Source organism: Orcinus orca, chromosome 6 (assembly GCF_937001465.1).
Source record: "Orcinus orca chromosome 6, mOrcOrc1.1, whole genome shotgun sequence".
Lineage (NCBI taxonomy): Eukaryota > Metazoa > Chordata > Mammalia > Artiodactyla > Delphinidae > Orcinus > Orcinus orca.
The window spans coordinates 113319403-113342826 of NC_064564.1; the positions used below are offsets into that span (position 1 = coordinate 113319403).

Sequence of the window (23424 nt, forward strand, 5' to 3'; positions counted from 1 at the left end):
ACAGAACAAAATGAGAGAGGAAATATCAAGTATGAGCTGAGAAGTTAACACATGAACAAAGACTTCAAGGAAGTGAGAGGACAAGCTATGGGGATATGGGAAAGAAGACCATTCTAGGCCAAGGGGGCAGCATATGCAAAGGTCCTGAGGCAGGAACAGGACTGGCAGGTTCAAAAGACAGGGAAGATGCCACTGTGGCTGGAGCAGAACGAGCAAGGAGGAGGCAAGTTCTGGAGGTGAGGGAGCCAAGGTCAGGGCCAGAGCACGGAGGGCCTTGGAGGTCATTTTGGCTTTTACTCTGAGACAGGGAGCCCCTGGAGGGTTTGAGGCAGACAAATGACACAATTTAATTTTTATTTTAACATGATTACCCTGGCTGCTGTAATGAACTGTAGTTGGATCCAGGGTAGCAGTAGGTAGATGGGTTAGGAACCCATTGTAATAATCCAAGTGAGACATGATGGTGCCCCAGACCAGGGTGTTAACAGTGGGGTCGGTGAGAGGCAGCAGCAGAATTTCAGGAGGAGACACTGATACGCCACCGCTGGGAGCTGCTCCCTGCGCTGCCTAGCAACGGTCAACCCCTCTGTGTTCTTCCACATTGTCAGCGAGCCCTTGGGCTACATCTCCTTCAGGCTGTTTGCAGACAAAGTTCCAAAGACAGCAGAAAACTTGCGTGCTCTGAGCACTGGGGAGAAAGGATTTGGTTATGAGGGTCCTCCTTTCACAGAAGTATTCCGGGATTTATGTGCCAGGCTGGTACCATCATGGCACTGGTGGCATCCAGCTACAAGGAGAAATTTGATGACGAGAATTTCACCCTGAAACACACAGGTCCTGGCACCTTGTCCGTGGCAAATGCTGGACCCAACACAAGTGGTTCCCAGTTTCTCATCTGCACTGTCAAGACTGAGTGGCCGGATGGCAGGTGTGTGGTCTTTGGCAAGGTAGAAAAGGTCATGAACGGTGTGGCAGCCGTGGACCACGCTGGATCCAGCAATGGCAAGACCAGCAAGAAGCTCACCATTGCTGTCTGTGGACAAATCTAGTAAATCCGACTCGTGCCTTATCTTAAACAGCCCATTCCTTCCGTAGCTCAGTAGAGCATCCCTCACCCTCATCTGCTCGTGACATCCTATAATCTTTGTGCTTTTGCTGCAGTGCTTTGGGTTTCACATTTTCCATTCCCCGCTCCAAGTCTAGCTGAATTGCAGAGTTAAGTTTATGATTATGAAATAAAAGCTAAACAACAACAGAGAGAGAGACCTAGACAGATTAAGGATAATGTCAACGTTTTGGACCCAAATTACTAGAAGAATGGAACTGCCATCAACAGAAATGGAGAAAACTACAGAGTGTGGGGCAGGGGACTGGCTTGGGGCGGGAGGAGATCATTTTCAGATGTGCTACATTTGAGATTCAGGTGCAGGTGTCAGTGAGTTAGATACACGAGCCTGGGATTCAGGGGTCGGGTCTGGGCTGGAGATAGAAGCTTGGCATCCCCTGTCCTGACCCAGAAGTCCTGGCCCCAAACCACACACTCCACCACCTGTTACCTGGGGAGCTGGTTGAAATGCAGATTCCTGCCCCCTCCTAATTCTCCTGCCCAGGGTTCTGATTCAGTAGGTTGTGGGTGAGGCCTGACTGTTTTTGAACAAAACTATCGCAGGTGATCCTGAGGAGCTGACAGATTTGGGAACTGTAGCTAAATCTACATACGGTAAAATTTACTTTGATTTTTTTTTTGGAATGAATGAGTCTTTAAATTCTATAGTGCTTTACAATTTTCAACAGTTTCACACACATGATTTCATATAATTCCATAATAACCCTGTTTTTCCCCTAACCCTCTACTGCACCTCCCCCTTCCCTGTCCCCACTGGTAACCCCTAGTTTGTTCTCTGTATCTAGGGGTCTGTTTCTTTTTTTTCTTTTTTTAATTATGGACATTTATTTTATTTTATTTTTTTATGTTGGGGGTAGGAGTTTATTAATTTACTTATTTATTTTTGCTGTGTTGGGTCTTCGTTTCTGTGTGAGGGCTTTCTCTAGTTGCGGCGAGCGGGGGCACTCTTCATTCTTTTTTGTTTTATTCACCAGTTTGTTGTATTTTTTTTTTTTTTAGATCCCACATATAAGTGATATCATACAGTATTTGTCTTTCTCTGTACTTTGATGATTTTTGACAGATGTAAAGTCATGCCACCAGTACTACAGTGAAGATACGGAATATATACATCCTCCCAAAAAGTTCTCCTCTGCCTCTCTGCAGTCGATTCCCTTTTCCCACCCCAGTCCCTGGAAACCACTGATCTGTTTGCCTTTTCCAAACTGTCACCTGGATGGAATCATGTAGTACCTGGCCTTTTGTGTCTGTCTTTTATCCAGTATAATGTTTTATTTGGAAGTTTTATACAAAACTGAGCTTTAAAGTCTTCCCTAATATTTTATACCACAGTTTCTAATCCTAATATATATTATGAAGAATGAAGTATGAAATTTTCATCAAGACTTCCAAACGTCCCCCAGTACCCACCAGACTACTCAGATGCTGTGTAAATATTTTGGTTTTCTGTGGGTGCCCTGCTCTGAAAAAAGCCTGGGAAGTCTTTCTCCAAGGCATACCCACTGCTTGGGGGAGGCATGGGGAACTGCGAGAAAGTGAGAGTGGGGATGGGTCGGGGCAAGAACCAGGTCTCCTTCTCGCTCCTGCTGGACCACTTCTAATCTGCTCTTCCCCCCACCCCGCTACTGCCACAATAGTGTGCAAACCAAGAGACAAGGGGCTTTGCTATGACTAAATGGCAGCTTTTGGGCATTGGCTGTTTGCCAACTGTTTCGCCTGCTTGGGGAGCTCTTTTTTTCCTTCCGGTTTCTTAGCCTAATTGTAGATGCTGGAGAATTCCCTGGCGGTCCAGTGGTTAGGACTCTGCACTTTCATTGCTGAGGGCCCTTGTTCAATCCCTGGTGGCGGCCAAAAAAAAAAAAAAAAAAATGAAGGGATACTGGAGAAGAGCCCTCCCTGCAAACCTACTAGTCACAGCGTAGGCCTTGCGGGCAGAGAAAACTGGCTTGAGTTGTCTCAGCCCCTTCTAGGTCTATGACCATGGGCAAGTGTCCTGACCTCTCTCGAGGCTCAGTTTTCTGCTCTGTAAAATGGGATTACACTCAAGCCGACCTCACCGGATGTTGTGAGGATTCATTGAGCTAATGCAGGTGAGCGCGGTGCCTGGCCGAGGGAGTGCTGCACTGAGGGTCACTGGTATCACAGTGACCCTCCAGACGATGACAGTGAATCAGGATGGACTTGGGTGGTCTGCCTGAGTCAGAGGAAAATGTGTGGCAGGGAGAAGGAGGGTGTCTCTGTAAACAGGTAATCTAATTTCCAGTTTCACCTCTGCCACTTAATTATCTGTACCCCTTGAGCCAGGTCCTTCTCCTCTCTGTAAAATGTGTTTCCTTCATTAAAATGAAGGGGCATGACCAGATTTGCCCTCCAAGATCACTCCCAGATGGTCCGGGAAGTGGTTCTCAAACTTTAGAGTCCAAACTTTACAGTGCATCCGAATCACCTGGAGAACTTGTTAAAACACAGATTGCTGCTCCCCCCGCCCCCCAGTTTCTGATTCAGTAAGTCTGGGGTGGAGCCTAAACAATGTGTATTTCTAACAAGTTCCCTGGTGATGCTGATGTTGCTGGTACAGGGACCCCACTTTGAGAACCGCTGCTTTGGGCCACCGTAGAACCTGGACTCTCTTCTCAACTGAGTCCAGCGTCCATCCAATCTCAGAGGCCCGGGGTCACTGAGGGGCTGGTTAAAGGTCCAAGAGGAGCCAATCCTTGATAGGGCCTGGGAGAATTTTCTCTCCCTACTCCACCCAGGACTTGAAATCTCTCAAGTCACCTGAAAGAAAAAGCTAGACCCTGTTTGGAGCACGGATTCCTTCTCCCCAGGGTTATGCTGTGGCCATTGCATCAGGGCCCTGGAGGAAGTGCTCTAAGATGGAAACAACTGGTAATCAGGCCCTAGGGCAAATGGTGAGGCTGCTCCAGAGCCTAAGGACTGGGGCCATCCCCCTGCCAGGAGCTGCACGCAGGGCTGGGGTCCAGCGCTGGAGCTAACAACTCCTCCTTCACCTGTGTTTATTTCCAACGAATAAGAAAAGCCCAGGTTCATTGTTGAAATTTAGAGAAACAGAATGAGGAAACTAAAATCGTTAGTGTTAACATTCTGAGATAGTGTCTTCCGGTTAAAAATTAAAAAAAAAAATCTTTTATTACTTAAGCTGGGTGGCTGGGTGGTGCTCCATTAGTGTTTATTTTATTGTTATTAATATTATTATTATTTTTGGCTGCACCGTGCAGCATGCAGGAATCCTACTTCCCTGACCAGGGATGGAACCCATGCCCCGTGCAGTAGAAGCGCAGAGTCCTAACCACTGGACCGCCAGGGAAGTCCCGATTTTATTATACATCTTTAAATGGAACAGATACATTATGTTTGGGTTGAATTGTGTCCCCCAAAAGTTAATATGTTGAAGTCCTAACACCAGTACCTCAGAATGCAACTTTATTTGGAAATAGATTTGTTATAGTTGTAATTAGTTAGGATGAGGTCATACTGGAGAAATATGGGTCCCTAATATCCACTACAGCTGTTATCCTTATAAAAAGGGGAAATTTGGATGCAGACACACACACATGGAGAAGGCCATTGGTAGACTGGAGTTCCGCTACCAAGGAATTACCAAAAGCTAGGACCAAGGCCTGGACCAGATCCTTCCCAAGCACCTTCAGAGGGAGCATGACCCTGCCAACACCTTGATCTCAGACTCCTGGCCTCCAGAACTGTTTAGTTCTGTTTAGTTTCTGTTGTTTCATTCACCCAGTTTGTGGTACTTTGTCAAGGCAGCCCTAGGAAACTAATACACATTATATACCCTCTTTTGTTCACAGTTTTATTTTTTATTTCATTTATTTATTTTTAAATTTTTGACCGCCTCTCACGGTATGAGGGATCTTAGTTACCCAACCAGGGATCGAACCCATACCCTGTGCAGTGGAAGCGCAGAGTCTTAACCACTGGACCACCGGGGAAGTCCCTGTTCACAGTTTTAAAAAGAGGATATATAAGTGTAATACAAGAAACACCCATGTATCCTCCACCCTAAATTTGTAGTTTTTTTCTCTGTGAATATATATCTACATCATCATGGTCGACTTACAGCTTTGCACCTTGCCTTTTACTTTTCTCAGCTATATGTTTTGGAAACCTTTCCACATTCAACAATTGATCTGTCTTATTATCTATTTTATTATTATTTTTTGGCTGCATTGGGTCTTCATTGCGGTGCGCGGACTTCTTACTATGGTGGCTTCTCTTGTTACGAAGCACGGGCTCTAGACGCGTAGGCTTCAGTAGTTGCAGCACGCAGCCTCACTAGTTGTGGCCCGCAGGCTCTAGAGTGCAGGCTTAGCAGTTGTGGTGCACGGGCTTAGTTGCTCCGCGGCATGTGGGATCTTCCCGGACCAGGGCTCGAACCCGTGTCCCCTGCATTGGCAGGCGGATTCTGAACCACTGCGCCACCAGGGAAGTCCGGTTACATCAATTTTTAAACCTACCAGCAATGTGTGAGACTGCTTATTTCCCAATGTCCTCATCAGTGCTAGGTAGTGCTCTTAAAAAAAAAAGTGGCCAGTGCTGGCCAGGCTTGGAGTGGCTTGAATTCAGAAAACACGGTCCAGCAATCCAAAGTGATATCAGGGAATTCCCTGGCGGTACAGTGGTTAGGACTCCATGCTTCCACTGCAGGGGTCACGGGTTTGATCCCTGGTCAGGGAAATAGATCTCACAACTAAAAGATCCTGCATGCTGCAAAGAAGATCCCGCAAGCTGCAACTAAGGCTCAGCGCAGCCAAATAAATAATATATTTTTTAAAATTCCTGTTTTCTTTCCAATCGCACGTCCTTCCTGCAAGCCGCTTGATGCAGCCAAAACAAAACAAAACAAAAAGCCCCCACAAAAAACAAAGTGATATCAGAATAACTCAAGTTCTTTACCTGCATTTCTCAAACACCACAAAAGGGGCAGATAACAGACCACAGCTATGCTTTAAAAATTCCCCTTCTCTGGGACTTCCCTGGTGGTCCAGTGGTTAAGACTCCGAACTCCCAATGCAGGGGGCCCGGGTTCGATCCCTGGTCAGGGAACTAGATCTCACAACTAGAAGATCCTGCACGCTGCACAGAAGATCCTGCAAGCCGCAACTAAGACTCGGCGCAGACAAATAAATAAATAAATAAATAATATTTAAAGAAAAAATCCTGTTCTCTTTCCCATCGCACGTCCTTCACCCACTACAGGTGTCCCTGTGCCCCTGTCTTCAGCACCCCTTCCTCCCTGTTGCCTGTCTCTAAGATTTTCCCCCTCCTCCTTCCTGTCACTCGCTTCCAGTGTATGCATGTGTGTGTATGTGTGTGTGTGTTGAGGGTGGTGACCTCTCAGTCCTGTCCATTCTCAGATTCTCCATCACAAAAGCCCCGAAGAACTGCACTGGCAGAGAAAAACCCTCCTCAGATGGTGGGTAGGGGACAGAACCACAGAGGCAAAATCCTTCAGTGGGTGGGGAGGGGAAAGCTTTAATCATTTCATCTGGTCACGTCAGAGGGGTTGGCTGTGTACTCCTTGAAGACCGAGTGGGATGTGTTGGTTTGGTGTCCCTCACCCTGGGCTTAGCACACAGTAGGGACTTCATAAATGTTGGTTCATTGAATGTGGGAGCACTGAGAAATGATCAACAACTCTGTGTTGGGGCTGGCAAGAGATGTTTTACAGAGATGTTTGACCTAGGCCTGGAAACAAGAAGGTTATCTTGGGCAGCAAAAATGACATCACTTCTTCTGAAGGTGGGGGGATAAGGTGGGGGAAGGTGGGAGAAGGTGGAGAGAATTCCACTGGATGAATTTATGTTTCTCTATGAAAAAGGAGAGTTGTCATATGGGATGGGGAAGAGGCAAAGATTTGGAAAAGCCAACGTGGCGGGCTTCCCTGGTGGCGCAGTGGTTCAGAATCCGCCTGCCAATGCAGGGGACACGGGTTCGAGCCCTGGTCCGGGAAGATCCCACATGCCGCGGAGCAACTAAGCCCGTGTGCCACAACTACTGAGCCTGCGCTCTACAACCCACGAGCCACAACTACTGAAGCCTTTGCGCCTCGAGCCCGTGCTCTGCAACAAGAGAAGCCACTGCAATGAGAAGCCCGCGCACCACAACGAAGAGCAGCCCCCCACTCACCGCAACTAGAGAAAGCCTGCGCACAGCAACAAAGACCCAACTCAGCCAAAAATACATAAATAAATAGACAGATAAATAAAAAGCCAACGTGGGGAGGAGGAGGGGGTCCAGGGATAAATTAAACCATTGCTGGGCAGTGGTGAGGGCTCAGCTGAGGGTGGAGGAAATGATTTGTGCATTTGATCTTTGCAGAGACTCTGGTGGTTGGATTACAATAAGGATTGGGGATCCATCATTTCTTCAACAGGGAGAAAATGAACGGGGCAAGGGAGTGGAGGGCTCCCTAACACTGAGGAATGAACGCCATAAGCATTAGACAGTAGGCGGGAAGGCAAAAGAATGAGTTCTGTTTGGAGAGGGGGGAGCTGGAACTTAAGATTTCAGGTGGACCAGTTGTGTGACCCTGGGAGTACATGGCTGAGGTGGAGAGAAGGTCATGGAGATGAGGATGTCAAGGAACTGAGGCCAGGATGGCCCTGAGGATGTTAAAGTCTCCCAGAATCCAGGGCGGCTGCGTGAGCCACGTGACAGCCCCCCATAATTGGCTGACAGTGAAGCATAGTTGAGAAGATGGAGACTCAGCGAGAACTTCAACGGAGTAGGTGGGTACACACAGCAGCATACAGTGTGCAGGAGGGCACTGAGGAGCAAGAGGAACGCGGACCCTTCCTCCACCCTGGACAAAGACAGGCGATGTGGGAGGGGGAGAGAGTCTGGGTGGTGTGCAGAAGCGGGCTCCATCTCTGCACCAACAGGGGAGGAGAGACAGGGCTGTATTTCCAGAAGCAGCGCGCAGCTCCGGACAGTAACATGTTTCCTGACCCCTGAGCCCAGTGGCCTAATATGAATCAGAAGGAGTAGGCTAGAAGTTGGGCGCTCCTCTGAGTTTGGGGAACAGATGAGGGCTGAAGGCAGGGTAAAAATGGCGGAGGGGGGAAAGCTCGTCTTGACCGGTGAGGCAAGCCCGGGCGACGCAAGCCCGGGCCAGGCCCGTCAGTGGCGTCGCGCGTCTCCCTGGCGACGCTATGCGTGGCCCGGAAGGGGGTGGAGCTTCTGGTGGGGCGGGGCATCTCTGTGACGCCAGGGGCTGGGCCTAAATGGCGACACCCGAGAGGCTCCCGGGGGGGTTTGAACTGGCCAATGGGCGACCTGCCGATCGCTTGTCGGAAAAGGAGGAGAAAGCGGGGAGGAGTCGCTGCCAGAACTGGATTGAATCCGCCGCTGCGTCTCCATGGCAAGACCCTGGCCTCTGACTTCAACGACTTCATAAGGAGGCGTTTCTGGGCGCAGCCGTGTCGCTTCTGGTGAGAGGCCGCCGGCAGGCGGGAGCCAGGGCGCTCCGGGGCGTTCCGCGGCGGCCGCCGGGCCTGGTCCCCACGGGCGGGGTGGCCCCCGCCGAGGTCGCCGGGTCCCGCTGCCCCCCCGGGCCGCCCCCGCCGGCACCCTCCGGCGCGCTCGTCCAGTTCCCGTCAGAATCTCGCCCCCCGCCCCGCCCACCGGCGCGGGCCTTCTCCTCCTCCCGCTAACGGGCGGGCCTTTCCTCACCTGGCCACCGGCAGGGTTCTGCTCCCTCCAGGCTTCGGCCTTCTCTCTATGGGCAGAAACTGGTCCCCTCCTGCCCGCTGGTGGGTGGTCGTCCCTTCTTTCCGCCGACAGAGACTGGCCCCGTGCCCTCTTGCCCGCCGGTGGGCGTCGCCCCGTCCGCCTCGCCCTCCCTGAGGGCCTCGGCCCGGCAGTTATTTGACGGCTTCTCGTAGGCAGCGCAGTCCCCGGGGACCGCCTCCGGGGCGCCCTACCCCGTTGGGTGGGTTCACCTGTCCAGCGGGCCTCCCGGTTCTCCCGCCGCGCTCCCTGCACGACCCGACGTCGAACCCGCTCTAACTCGGATACTAAATCTCAGCGGCCGCTGCTTCGCCCTGGAGGATTTTCCCTCTGCCGTCGGGGCACCCACTCGCTGCTTAGCGCCCCTTTCCCCCTGCAGCCTCCGCTCCTTCCTCCTTCAAATACTATTGGTCTTCTCGGGTGTCTATTTTGCCGGGAACGCCCTTCTCCTAGGAGACAGTTGCCCTGGCTCCGCCCCGACTATCCCTCCCGCTCCCTACGCCGGTTCCGGCCCTTTGGGGCCCCCTTGGAGCCTAGCGGTTCTCTCCTGCCCTCTTCGCACGCGAGCCAGCATCTCAGGTTTTCCCCCTGGTGGCCACCCACCTTCCCTCCCGCGTGGGGCCTGGGTGTGGTGGTCCTTTACTTCGAAGTTCCGCCCCCTGGCCCTCCCTGGGGAGGGGAGCTCTCACCGCCCCGCCCACCGGGTCGCTCAGCCTCTCCTATCTCCCCCCACTTTGGCAGGACAGTCAGTTGCTGTGCGACTTGGACAGCAGAGGAGCACCTCCCAAGTTTTCATCCAACTGTCACCCCCAAAGCTTACACTCTCCTCCCCTCAGGACGTTTGATGCCCGGCCCCTGAGATTCTCACTGACACGCCCCTCTGGGTCCCCCTGAGCAGAGCCTGCTGACCCAATTGCCCACCTTTGCGGCTTTGATGCCTAACCATGTCTGCGTCATCCTCAGGCGGCTCCCCCAGGTACTGCCATTGTGGGGGGCGCCTCCGCCATAGGGCAGGGAAAAGCGGGCAGGGGCTCCCAGGCCAGGCTCACTGGAGGATTCTCTTTTCAGCTCTCTGTTCTGTGTACTGAAAGCCTGGACCAAAACATTTAAAAATAATTTTTAAGAGGAAAGAGGAAAATGCACGCATGTAATCCCAGTTCTGCCTCCCTCTGGCCCTCCCTCCTCAGGTGCCCCAGTTCCTGGTAGCAAATAGGATCACCATCGTTGTCATTGGAGTACTAGGTTCAGATCCTTTTTGAAAGCAGGTTAGGTGTAAATAAATAACAACCACGTAAGAGGTGGACGCGGCAGTTAGTCAGATGTTGGTGGAATCCAGGTAGTTTGATGGAAAACCTGCTGAGGGTGAGAGCTTTCCCAAATCTATTGGCTTCAAGTAAACAGAAATGTTCTAAGTGAGGAGGGAAAAAAAAAACCCATCTGCACAGATTTGGTATTCCTTGGCTAAATGATTAGTAGGACTCAAAAAATTTTTTTCTTTTATATCAAGGTGTGATATACATACAGCAAAATGTATGCTAAAGTGCTAAAGAATTTTTATGTTGCATTATTTTTTCCAAAATAATGGAGGGCGAGGGCAAGGTCATATTTTGGGGGCTGTCATCAGGCAGTGGGATGGATCAAATGTACTTTCCAAGTCCCTTCCCGTCCTGGAATTCTTGGATTGACTGCTGCCAGATTTTGGAGATTAAACTTTTGCTTTATCTGCAGATTTGGTGATGGGGCTGTTTATGTATAAGATGAATTACACGTGGTATTAAAAAAAAATCCGTAAAAGCAAAAATAACCCTGCCTCTTAGGGGCTTAGCGGGTAGCAAATGGAATATTTTGGGAAATGGTCATTTTTCATCCTCTTATTTCAATATTTGACTATTAATTTTATGAAACTGAGTTACAGAGACCTTGTTCCTGAGCTTATGCCTCTGTCTTTTCATGGCAGTCATTCACTGAGCATTGTTCCAGCCAGTGTCCTGGGCACTTTCGCCCTTGGCCAGACTAACATGTTGGCTGTTGCCCACATGCTGCCTGCTTTTTTTGTCTCCTGACAGACAGGATGACAGCTGGGCTTTTCAGTAAAAGGTCACAATACGTGTGATGCGATGGCAGGTTAAAAGGCCAGCCCTGCGAATGCCCATCACCCCCTGCTTCCATCCCCCTGCCAGGCACACCATGAGAGCTTGGTGCTTGTGTACAGGGAGCCAAATGATTCCACACTGGTTCTCCTAGCCGTGGACTTGTTAGACATCATATGTAGTATATAACTTCGGGAGATCTAAGAAATAGAAGAGCCCTAGTTTTCTGCTTATAATCTGCTTCTTATGCCTGGGTACAGGTTTCCATCGTGTGAGAAGAACAGAGTAACAAGTCTCAAGCAGAAAAAGGTCTTGAGGACACCTTGTGGCTCACCCAGTGTGACTGTGACGGTAGGTGACATGCGCGCGGAGCAGCCCCGTGGTCTGTGGCCCCGCCAGAAGAAACGCTTCTGCTGGTAGCCCGGTGGCCAGGTGCTCTGTCAGGTGCCTTCATGCATAGCCTGCTGATTGATTGGATTTGGTTTTGCCGGTGGCAAGGCTGCCGGGTGTGAGGAGGTTGTGTTAGCCTAATCCTTCCAGACAAACTTCAAAAATCTGAAAACAGAATTTCCAAAAAAAAAGGAAAAAAGAAAAAAGTAAAAAAAAAAAGAATGGGGATTGACAGGAGCTGGTGGTAGGCGAGGGGTACGTGTTCAGCCCTGCTTAAGTGGCCTTTAGAATCCATACAACCTTCTCATCTCGGCATTTCCTCCAGCTTTCTGTCTTCACCGTCTTTTAGCTACCTGCTGCTTGAAGTATTTTGCACCGTAACCGTTCTGTGCGTGCTAATCCGCATGCCCCATTCAGATTCCGGTGTAGGAGGACTCACCTGCTTTCCATCTGTGCTGCGCTGAATCTCAGGAGGAGCTGTGCATTCCAGCAGGCTCGGAAAGAGATGCAGCTCTGAGGACCCCGGGGCCTGGGTTTGGGCTCTTTTGTAGAACTTGTGGGTCTCACAGACCCTTCTCTTGAACGGACCTGCATCTCCCCGGTGGTCTTCAGCTGGGATCTCTGCAGGAGCCTGCTGAATGGCACGCCCGCCTTGCTTCCTGCCCGCATGCCAGTAGTGCTGGTTGCTGTCCTGCTCGCTTGGTGGCTAGGCTTTCAGTGGCCCCCAGAGGCTGTGAGCTCGGTTTTTCACGCCCAGTTTACTCATCCACAGATCAACCTTTTTTGTGTTGTCCTCCCCCACCTGCCAGAAGCGAACCATGAAGGACCGCTCTTCAACTCCCCCCTTACATGTTCACGTGGATGAGAACACCCCTGTCCATGTCCACATAAAAAAACTCCCGAAAGCATCAGCGACCAACAGCCAGGTAGGAGCATGCCAGGGGGGCAAGGCCAAGGCTGTGGAGCAAGGCGACACCTCCCAGCTGGGCCTCCTCACACTTCTAACTCCAGAGATTTGAGAGACAGACACATTCGCTTTCAGAGCTCAGTTGCCTGGTTGGAAGGTAGGACGGTCACCTGGAAGTGGCAGCAGTAGCCTTAGTCAGAAGCGGCTCCCCAGCAGAGTTGGAAGCAGATGCCACCAGAGTGATGCCACGGCCAGCTGCGTGGGGAAGTGACCCTGGGTTTGTCCCTTTCCACAGAAATCACATAAGCGCGGAATGAAAGGGGACACCGTGAATGTGCGGCGGAGTGTCCGGGTGAAAACCAAGGTACCTTGGATGCCCCCTGGAAAATCATCCACCCGGCATGTGGGATGCAAGTGGGAGGTAGGCTCATTCTCGTTCAGGCTTTTCTTCTCCAATTGGTCAGGTTCTAGCAGGCCTCATACTCTGTATGGTTCAGGGTCGGCGGGAGCTCTCAGAGACATCCCAGTAGGTGCCGCTTACTAAGCGCCTTGCTAAACCCTGAAAGTGTGGGAATCTTCTTGAGTCCTGCCAACACTGCAATGCTGTAGGTCCCGCTCTCCTAAGGTGCAGATGAGGAACCCAAGGCTCAGAGAGGTGAAGTCTCACAGAGAGAGTAGCAGAGGTGGAGTTAGGACTCAGGGGTGTCTCATTCTAGAGGCGGTACTCGTAGGCTCTCTGATTTGTATGTGAGGAGCTACATGTCTTGCCCCACGTAACTTTGCTAGTGCCAAAGCATAATTTTAAAATATATACCAGAACGTACATATCCAAGAAAGCGTCTTCACTTTTACGGTCACCCCCATAAGAGACCGTGCACGTATTCCATAGATGTCATCAAAACCACTGGAATAATCTCCTGAGGAATAACTGCCTTCCGTGTGAGTTGCCAAGGTTCCAAGAGAACTGTTGTCTTTTTTAGCCACACCTCAAAACGTTTTGCTTGTCCATCTATCCATCCGTGCAGTCATTCATGCATTTCTTGCGACACTGCTGCACACTGGGGTTACAGCTGCAAACTGGCAGCTGTGCCTTCCTTACGCTTACGTTCTAGTCAATTGCAGTGAAGAAACTCATTGACAAGACAAGGCCTGTGACTGTGTTTTAGACAAAGATCTTATTATTGAGACAAGTAAAGGGCTTGAGACTACAGTTGGCCCTCTGTATCCACGGGTTCCACATCTGTAGATTCAACCAACCACAGATTTAAGAAAAAAAAAAAAATCCATAAAGTTCCAAAAAGCAAAACTTGAATTTGCTGTGTGCCAGCAACTACTGACAAAGCATTTACATTGAATTAGGTATTATAAATAATCTAGAGCTAATTTAAAGTATACAGGAGGAGGTGCCTAGGTTATGTGCAAATATTACACCATTTTATACAAGGGACTTGAGCATCCTTTGATTTTGATATCCATGAGGGTCCTGGAACCAATCCCTGTGGAGACCAAGGGATGACTATACCTTAAGATATATATATATCATATATATATATATGTATATATATATGTATTTTTTTTTGTGGTACGCGGGCCTCTCACTGCTGTGGCCTCTCCCGTTGTGGAGCACAGGCTCCGGACGCGCAGGCCCAGCGGCCATGGCTCACGGGCCCAGCCGCTCCGTGGCATGTGGGATCTTCCCGGACCGGGGCATGAACCCGTGTCCCCTGCATCGGCAGGCGGACTCTCAACAACTGCGCCACCAGGGAAGCCCCTGATCTATTTTGAAAGATTATCTTTCTGAGAACTTATTACTTTTAAAATTAGAAATAATAGTAATTACTCTGAAGTTTAGAGTCATACTTCACTCTCTTGACTCCCTGATTTACCATGTTATCCCTAAGAGACAAAGAGAGTTTGGTATTCTAGGGAATAAATGAAAAGTGTTCTGACATATCTCTCTATGTAAAGTGCAAGGAAGACTGGAATTAAAATGCTTTTTAGATTTTTTTTACTATGTGTACCTCACTAATAATCAGTGAAATGTAAATTAGAAACAACTACATTTTAGATAAAACAAGCTATCATTTTTATTGAATGGAAAAAAGTTGAAAAGATTATGAATATCTTGTGTTGACAAGCATATGGGAGGTATCAACGAATCTTTTTTAGATGGTTTTTTGTTTGTGTTTTTTTTTTTGGCCGCGCAGCGTGGCATGTGGGATCTTAATTCCCCAACCAGGGATCGAACCTGTGCCCCCTGCAGTGGAAGTGCGGAGTCTTAACCACTGGACCACCAGGGAAGTCCCTGGACAGTTTTTTTTTGTTGTTGTTGTTGTTTAATATATATTTTTTAAATTTATTTGTTTTATTTATTTATTTTTGGTTGTATTGGATCTTTGTTGCGGTACACGGGCTTCTCATTGCAGTGGCTTCTCTTGTTGCAGATCATGGGCTGTAGGCACACAGGCTTCAGTAGTTGTGGCGCACGGGTTTCAGTAGTTGTGGCTCGCGGGCTCTAGAGCACAGGCTCAGTAGTCGTGGCGCACAGGCTTCGTTGCTCCGCGGCATGTGGGATCTTCCTGGACCAGGGCTTGAACCCGTGTGCCCTGCATTGGCAGGCGGATTCTTAACCACTGCGCCACCAGGGAAGTCCCCCTGGACAGTTTTGAGTGGATTGTGAAACCGATTCAGCCGTTCTGCAGGCAGTTTGGCAGCATCCATCCAAACATGGATTCTATAGTTCTACACTTGGGAATTGATGCTAAAAGTCACAGAAGAGTACAGGGATCTGTGTGTGTATCAGGATGTTTACTAAAGCATTGTTTGCAATAGAGAAAAATTAGAAGCAACCTAAATGTCTGTCAGGAGGGTATTGGTTAAATTATGATGCATCCATACAATGGAATGCCATGCAACCACTAGAAGATTGAGGTAGATATTTCTACATGATAATGAAGCACCAAGTGGCACAGCACGGAGAGTTTGGCCCTATTTGTGCAGAAAAGTGCATCTGTGTGTCCATGTGTGTATGGATATGTTTATATGTGCAAACCTGTTCTGGGGAGGAAATATAAGAAGTGGTAAGCAGTGATTACCTCTGGGGTGGGAGGCTTTAATGCTTTATCTTTTCATGGTTTGCTTGAATTTCTTTATAACAAACATACTATATTTTATTTAAAATGCTTTTTTCTTTTCTTTTTTTTTTAATGAAGAGACTTAGTAGTTCTCAAATTATATATCAAAGTCATGCCACTGTGGAAATGGACTTCCTGTTGACATGGGTTCTAGGACTATGGTCCTCCCTGGAAAGCTCAGTGCCCCTTCCAGTCCTGGGGCCACAGAATTTTAGAAACGGAGGGGCCCAGAGATGTGACTTACCATCTCTCAAGCAGTAGCTGTCTTTCATGCTGTCCTCTTGGTTCAGCCCCTTTCCATTTTTCAGTGGCCTTCCATGTTCCTGGGAGGCCCCAGCCTGCCCTTACCATTATGGACAAGAGAGAAAAGACCACAGGAGGAAGAGTTTGTGGTGGAGCTGGACATGGACCCCAGAAGCTGCTATGTGCTTGTGGGGATTCATGTTTCTTTTCTTTCTTTTTAAATTAATTAATTAACTAATTTTTGGCTGTGTTGGGTCTTCGTTGCTAAACGTGGGCTTTCTCTAGTTGTGGCGAGCGGGGGCTACTCTTCGTTGTGGTGCATGGGCTTCTCATTGCGGTGACTTCTCTTGTTGCGGAGCACGGGCTCTAGGCACGTGGGCTCAGTAGTTGTGGCTCGCGGGCTCTAGAGCGCAGGCTCAGTAGTTGTGGCGCATGGGCTCAGTTGCTCTGCGGCATGTGGGATCTTCCTGGAGCAGAGCTCGAACCCGTGTCCCCTGCATTGGCAGGCGGATTCTTAACCACTGTGCCACCAGGAAAGTCCCCGTGTTTCATTTTTAAAACCCCTCCTGGTACACAAGATAAGATCTTTGGGAGAAAGCAGGTCTGGGTTTTTTCTCTACCCTATTACTAATTAAGTCATCTATTTTTATGACAGAAAGCTGAAAATACAGAAAAACTAGACAATCACTGTAATTCTACTACTCTAATCTGGCTGCTATTAAGTTTTAAAACCTTTTCATTGGAAAGTGCAGGATAGTACATGCATCAGAAGCGTGTTGATGAATTTTTACAAAGACCCAGCTCAAGAAACAACATCACCAGTCCTGTTCTTGTCACTGCCACCCTAAAACTATTAATATTTCGGTACATTTATTATCACTTTTTCCCATGCGGAGTTTTTTTTTCAAATTGTAATCATACTGTCTATACATTTTCCTATTGTCTTTCTTTTATATATTAAAATAACTCTTTTTCTTATAAAAGCAATGCACAGTCATTGTTGAAAATTAGAAAAAATTAGAAAATCTAAATCAGCATAAGGAAGAAAGTAAAAACCACCTGTAATTCCACCACCCTGAGAAGAGACCCATGTAACTTCTAGGTGCAAGACTTCTGGATCTTTTCTTGTGAATAGACGTGTTCTTTTGATTTTTGTAACAATGGGATTATATTTTACTTATTGTTGTAATGTTCTTTTTTCCACATATTTTGACTATATTTATATCGCACATTATTTTTTTAAGGCATTATTCCATTATGTGTACATTTGTGTACTGTTAAGTATTTAACCAATACTATCTTGCTGTACATTTATCTATACCCTAGCCTTGAATTTAAATATTAATTCACATTCTTAGATATTCTTGATAAATTCCTCAAAAATAGAATTGCTGGGACAAAGGGCACATACATTTTTTAAATTGCACCCTATGAGTCCTACTTGTTTGACATAACAGTTTACACCCATATAAAACACTTCCTTTGGGAGGGGGAAGGGTAAGCTGGGATGAAGTGAGAGAGTGGCATGGACTTATATATACTACTGAATGTAAAATAGATAGCTAGTGGGAAGCAGCCGCATAGCACAGGGAGATCAGCTCAGTGCTTTATGACCACCTAGAGGGGTGGGATGGGGAGGGTGGGAGGGAGACGCAAGAGGGAGGAGATATGTACATGTATAGCTGATCCACTTTGTTATAAAGCAGAAACTAACACACCATGGTAAAGCAGTTATACTGCAATAAAGATTTTTAAAAAATTAAAAAAATAAAACACTTCCTTTTATTCCTGATAGCCATCATCTTTCCCTGGAAATTAGCACAGAAGTTTAGCCACCTCAGCTTACGAGAAGGAAAAAACGGTGCAAACAATGAGAAATAGCAATTACTTAATACAATGGAATAAATGTATAGAATGAGAGAGTCAAATTCAATATATCAAAATCCCATGGAGGGACTTACCTGGTGGTGCAGTGGATAAGACTCTGCACTGTCAATGCAGGGGGGCTCGGTTCGATCCCTGGTCAGGGAACTAGATGCCACATGCATGCCGCAACTAAGAGTTCACATGCCACAACTCAGGAGCCTGTGAGCTGCAACTCAGGAACCTGCCTGCCACAACTAAGGAGCCTGCCTGCTGCACCTAAGACCCGGTGCAACCAAATAAATAAGTTAATTAATTAAAAGACAGTTAAAAAAAAACAACAAAAAAAAACATGGAAACACTTGCCCCCAGATTAGAATATCTTTTTGAAGTCTTGAAAGTATTATACAGCTTTGCATAAACTTCTCTGAGGGGGACATGCATTTTAAAAATTATTTTTTTAAGCTGATGTATTTAGGTAAATATTTTCTAGAAATACCATTTTAACCCTAAATAATTCAGTATGCATTTCTAATAACATTTTCTCCATAACCAAAATAACAGTGATTAGTCCTAAAAACTTCACTTCATTTTTTTTTAAACTTAATTTCTTAATCATATAACATCTGGTTAATATTTAAATTTCTCCACTTGTCCTTAAAATACCTGTTATAGAAGATTTGTTTGCCTTTGCAACTATCCACAATATTCAATGTATTCATACAATATCCAATGTATTCATATTCATTTAAAAGACTTTTGACATATTTCATGTCTACCCTAGGTGTATGAAAATATTTACTGCCCCCAACTTTTGCCAACTTTGGGAATCACAGTTTTTGCCAATTTGTTATATCCTTCATTTTAAACTTGACACTGGGGATGTCCCTGGTGGTGCAGTGGTTAAGAATCGACCTGCCAATTCAGGGAACACGGGTTTGAGCCCCGGTCTGGGAAGATCCAACATGCTGCGGAGCAACTAAGCCCGTGCGCCACAACTACTGAGCCTGCTCTCTAGAGCTTGCGAGCCACAGCTACTGAGCCCGTGTGCCGCAATTGCTGAAGCCCACGCGCCTAGAACCCGTGCTCCACAACAAGAGAAGCCACCGCAATGAGAAGCCCGCGCACCGCAATGAAGAGTAGCCACTGCTCTTCGTTGCGGTGCGCGGGCTTCTCATTGCGGTGGCTTCTCTTGTTGCGGACCACGGGCTGTAGGCGTGCGGGCTTCAGTAGTTGTGTAACACACGCTTTTTATTTCTATGTTAGAAGAGCTTCAGAAACAACATTTAAACAAGGGTAGGGGGCTTCCCTGGTGACGCAGTGGTTGAGGGTCCGCCCGATGCAGGGCACACGGGTTTGTGCCCCGGTCCGGGAGGATCCCACATGCCGCGGAGCGGCTGGGCCCGTGAGCCGTGGCCACTGAGCCTGCGCATCCGGAGCCTGTGCTCCGCGGCAGGAGAGGCCACAGCAGTGAAAGGCCCGCGTATCGCAAAAAAAAAAAAAGACAAAAAACAAACAAACAAGGGTAGATAATGAGGCAGTGTTCCACCAAGAAGGTCGGTGTGCCCTTCCCCTTGGGGTCTCTGTGGTTTTGCCCTGTAGCAGTTTTAGCTCTTCCTGCTCAGCGGACAGCCAGGGATGGTGGGACCAATGGTTGCAGTTCTGCCTTATGACTTCATGTGTCTCTCCCTCCTCTACATCAGAATCCACCTCACTGCCTGGAGATCACACCACCATCTTCAGAAAAGCTGGTCTCAGTGATGCGGTTAAGTGACCTCTCTACCGAAGATGACGACTCGGGTCACTGTAAAATGAACCGTTATGATAAGAAGATTGACAGTCTAATGAACGCGGTTGGTTGTCTCAAGTCTGAGGTGAGGGAGGTAGGGGGCTGGGCTGGCCAGTGTCCCGAGGACACTTGGGACTGCCGGGTGAGTTCCTGGTGGACACCTCCTTCCAGCTGCCTCTGCAGGCCTCCCAGGGTTTCAGGTGCCCCTGGGGAGGTAGTCGGGGCAACCTGGGATCCCTTTCCATCAAGCACTTAGCCCAGGCCTGGCCCTGACCTTGCCTGGTGCTCTGTATGGATGGCCTGGTTTGATTTTTTACTACAGTAAACGAAGCCGGTGGTATTATTGTCCCTGTCTTGGAGATGTAGTGACTGGGACACTGGGGCCTCTGTTTTCCATTTTATACAAAAGTTAAAAAAAAAAAACAGAAAACAATGCCCCAAACAGGCAGAGGAAGTTTGTCCCCAGTTGCTGGGCTGTGTCTTTGGGTGGGATGTGGCAATGAAATTGGAAACAACCTGGAAGTCCAAGGCCCCCAACTAATAAGTTGGTGGAGCTGCCGTGGAATCCTCGTTGCGGCTGCTGACGGGGCCTGTGTCTTTAGTCCTCCCCTGCGACTGGGGCCCAGGGCCCTCTTGGAGAACCTGCGGCTGGTGGCTGCCTGGCAACAGGCCCGCCTTTCTCCACAGCCCGAGGGGCAGGGGCCTTTTTGTGACATCTCTCCTCCCGTGGAGTGCCAGCTGAACAACCGTTTGTATCCTGGCTCTGTCCCCAACCGGAAAGTCACTCAGGCTCCCTTTGCTCCCTTTCCTCAGTGACGAGGAAATGAGAGGAATCGTGTCTGTCCAGAGTCTTTGTGACGATTGACTGAGCTTGCGCCCAAAGGACCTCAGTAGTATGGAGTGCTCAATCGGAGGTGCCCCTTGCTTTGTCCAAAGCAGCGGACCTTGAGATGCGGTGGAGAGGAGCTCCTCCCCTCAGTGGCCCCTGCCTGCATGCCCCTGCACAGGTCAAGACGCAGAAGGGAGAGCGCCAGATGGCCAAAAGATTCCTGGAGGAACGCAAGGAGGAGCTGGAGGAGGTGGCCCAAGAGCTGGCCGAGACCGAGCACGAGAACACGGTGCTGCGGCACAGCATCGAGCGCATCAAGGAGGAGAAGGACTTCACCATGTAAGGCGGCACTGCCCTGGGCACCTTCCCTCTTGCGGGGCTGCCCGAGCACCAGCCTAGCCCGGGTTACAGTGTTCAACAGAGTCACTAACGCGCTCATGATTCCCGGTCAGGGAAGAGGGCCCTGCAGAGTTCCGGGGGGAGGGCATCAGGGAGGCCTTTCTGGAAACAACGGGAGTCCGGCAGGATGGCCAGGTGCTAGGCAGGTGAGTGCGGGGGAGGAAAACACGCCAGGTAGCAGGAACATCTTGCAGGAAGGCCCCAGGGCGGGAGGAGTTTGAGACTAAGAAATGAAAAGCGGGACAGAGCAAGGGGAGAGGGTGGGCCGAGGGGAAGGGGGGCCACGGAGGTTGGCAGGGGCCGGCTCTTGGTGGCCACTTCGGGGTGTTTGCATCGAGGGCGGTTGGGAGCCACAGAAGGGTTTTCGAAGCGGGAAGTGGTGTGACCAGACTTGGCTCCAATGGGGAGAGTGGAGGGGAGGGCTCAAAAGTGGATCTGAAGATGGTAGTTAGGTGGCCATGGCAGTGGCTGGGGAACGAGGTGACACTGATTTCTGTCTGAGAGACAAGCAGGTGGCATAATGTCCCCCGGTGTGGAGGCCCTGCTCTGGTGACCAGGTGTCCTTCCAGAAGGCCACTCGGGCCAGAAGGGCCATCCCTGCCCCCTCCCCCACTGTTCCCTGACCAGGAGATGAGCCTCGCAGGGCATTGTGAGGTGAGCGTCGGAGCTCCAGGTGGGCAGGGGCCTGGGAGGGCTCACAGAGCCCTGTTCTTTCTGGGCCCAGGCTTCAGAAGAAACACCTCCAGCAGGAGAAGGAGTGCCTCATGTCCAAGCTGATGGAGGCTGAAATGGATGGGGCTGCTGCGGCCAAACAAGTCATGGCCCTGAAGGATACCATCGGGAAACTGAAGACGGTAGGTGGCCAGCCCAACCGCCCAGTGCCGGGGCCGGGCCCAGAGCGGGGGCAGCTGCACACCGTGGCGGGGTCTTTCCGCAGTCTTCATGCTGACTTTATGACATCTTCAGGCCAGGGCAGGGCACACTTAACTCCTCGACCCCCACCCCTCTTCTCACTTCTGGGGCCTGACCTTCGAGGCTGACCTTTGGTAGCCAGGGCCTCTGAGATGTCATCGTGGGTCTCCTGGGATCACAGTGAGTCAAGGCACGTGTCTGATTCCTGCCAGTATCAGCCACCAAATGTTGTCGTCCAGGAAGCGCACCTCGTCCAAGAAGCCCGCCCTAACTGCACTCGCCCACACTGAACTCTCCTGACCTTTTCCCCACCTGGTGTTCTCAGCAGGCTCAGAACCTGCCCATCCTTCCAGGTCTGCCTCCTCCGGGAAGCCTGCCTTTGCCCAGCTCTTCTTGCCTGGGCTGCCTGGCACCAATACCTCTTAAGCTCCCCATGGGGACTCCCTGTGCCAGCTCTTCCCTTCTCCACCCGTGCCTGGCAAGACTGCCTGCTGTCTTCCAGGAGAAACAAATGACCTGCACGGACATCAACACCCTAACGAGGCAGAAGGAACTTCTCCTGCAGAAGCTGAGCACATTTGAGGAGACCAACCGCACCCTCCGAGAACTGCTAAGGGAACAGCACTGCAAAGAGGTGAGCTGCGGTCCTAGCCGCACCCCTACCCAGTGCTCACTCGGAGCCGTGGCCCTGTAGCACCGCAGGCTCCTGTCTGTAAAAAGAAAATATTCTTGGTGCCTGCCTGACCTGAGGGGGCCATAGAAAGATTTGCTGAAATCATTCATGTGAAATGCTGGGCATCTGGTAGACGAGTGCTGTCTTCGTTGTTGAAGTGGGCCTGGTGGCACAGGAAGGACCTTGAAAGTCAGAAGAGCAGTGGAGAGTCAGGCAGGGGTTCAGCCCATCCCAGGGGTCATGCGACAAAGCGGGGAGAAGACCAGACCTGAGTTTTGGTGAAGCAGGCGGCTTAATGGCTGGCGGACACATTGTATGGTATCAGTTTGTTTTCTTAAAAGGTGGTCTCTGAAATATATTTTATGTTAGCAAATGACTCTGAAAAGACTGACAGTATAAACAGCTCTCTTCCTGTTTGGTTCTAAACCAAAGGGATACCGAGAGTCTCAAAATGCCCATGCTGGGACTTCCCTGGCGGTCTAGTGGTTAGGACTCGGCGCTTCCACTGCCGTGGGCGCGGGTTCGACCCCTGGCTGGGGAACTAAGATCCTGCAAGCCTCGAGACGCAGTCAAAAAAAAAAAAAAAGCCCGTCCTGATGAGATATTTTTTTTAGTTTAACTTTTTTAAAAAAACAGTGTCAACTTCCTTTGTTTGTAGTTTAAAAATTAATATTTAAAATAAGTAAAAGTGTACCCACTATCCAGCTTTCCAAACAAAACCTTGTCTACATGGTTAAATCCCTCTTGGTGTCTCCTTTGGCAGTAACCTCATCTTCCCATCAGAGGGAAACTTTATCTGGAATCTGAGTTTTTCACTTATATATGTATCCCTAAGAAACATATAGTATTGTTTAGCATGTTTTCAAACTTTACATAAATGATATTGTTCCATATGTTTTCTTCTGAGTTGGCTTTTTTCAATCAATGTTTTTATGAGATCCGTCCATTTTTATCCTTGAAACCTAAGGTAGTTCATTTTCACTGCTCTATTCCATTTTATGACAATACCACAACTTATTTACCCACTCTTCTGTTGATGGAGACAATTTTTGGTTGTTTGCTCTTACAAGTGTTACTTTGCGCATTCGTCTGTACTATCCTGGTGTACTTGAGGGTTTCCAGAATATATTTCTATGAATGTTACTAGTTATAGCTAAATTATTCTCTTAAAATAGTTTTATCTGTTTCATTTCCAGCTCAGTGTTCATGGGTGGGTGATTTTTACCTTTCTGGGCTTCAGTTTTCCCACCTATAAAATGGGAATAGCATCTTCCATGTGGGGTTGTGAGGGACTTAGAA

The 23424-nt window shown here is 49.0% G+C and overlaps 1 protein-coding gene and 1 pseudogene across 16 annotated transcripts in view; both read left to right on the forward strand.

The window, feature by feature from the left end:
- Positions 1-534: 534 nt before the first annotated feature.
- LOC101283579 (peptidyl-prolyl cis-trans isomerase A-like) lies at positions 535-1186 on the forward strand (annotated as a pseudogene).
- A 7162-nt stretch (positions 1187-8348) lies between these two features.
- ODF2 (outer dense fiber of sperm tails 2) overlaps positions 8349-23424 on the forward strand; it is a 30836-nt gene continuing 15760 nt past the window's right edge. The window contains exons 1-9 of one of the 16 annotated variants that reach the window (XM_033427061.2): positions 8466-8598; positions 9733-9872; positions 11247-11337; positions 12186-12302; positions 12579-12704; positions 19227-19397; positions 20320-20480; positions 21265-21394; positions 21955-22086. In XM_033427061.2, the coding sequence (XP_033282952.1) occupies positions 9841-9872; positions 11247-11337; positions 12186-12302; positions 12579-12704; positions 19227-19397; positions 20320-20480; positions 21265-21394; positions 21955-22086 (960 nt within the window). In that variant the 5' untranslated portion in view covers positions 8466-8598; positions 9733-9840. Of the gene's footprint in view, positions 8599-8792; positions 8920-9419; positions 9476-9637; positions 9873-11246; positions 11338-12148; positions 12303-12578; positions 12705-19226; positions 19398-20319; positions 20481-21264; positions 21395-21954; positions 22087-23424 lie in introns of those variants that run through there. The other 15 variants (XM_049711598.1, XM_049711599.1, XM_049711600.1 and 12 more) reach the window with 15 other exon arrangements.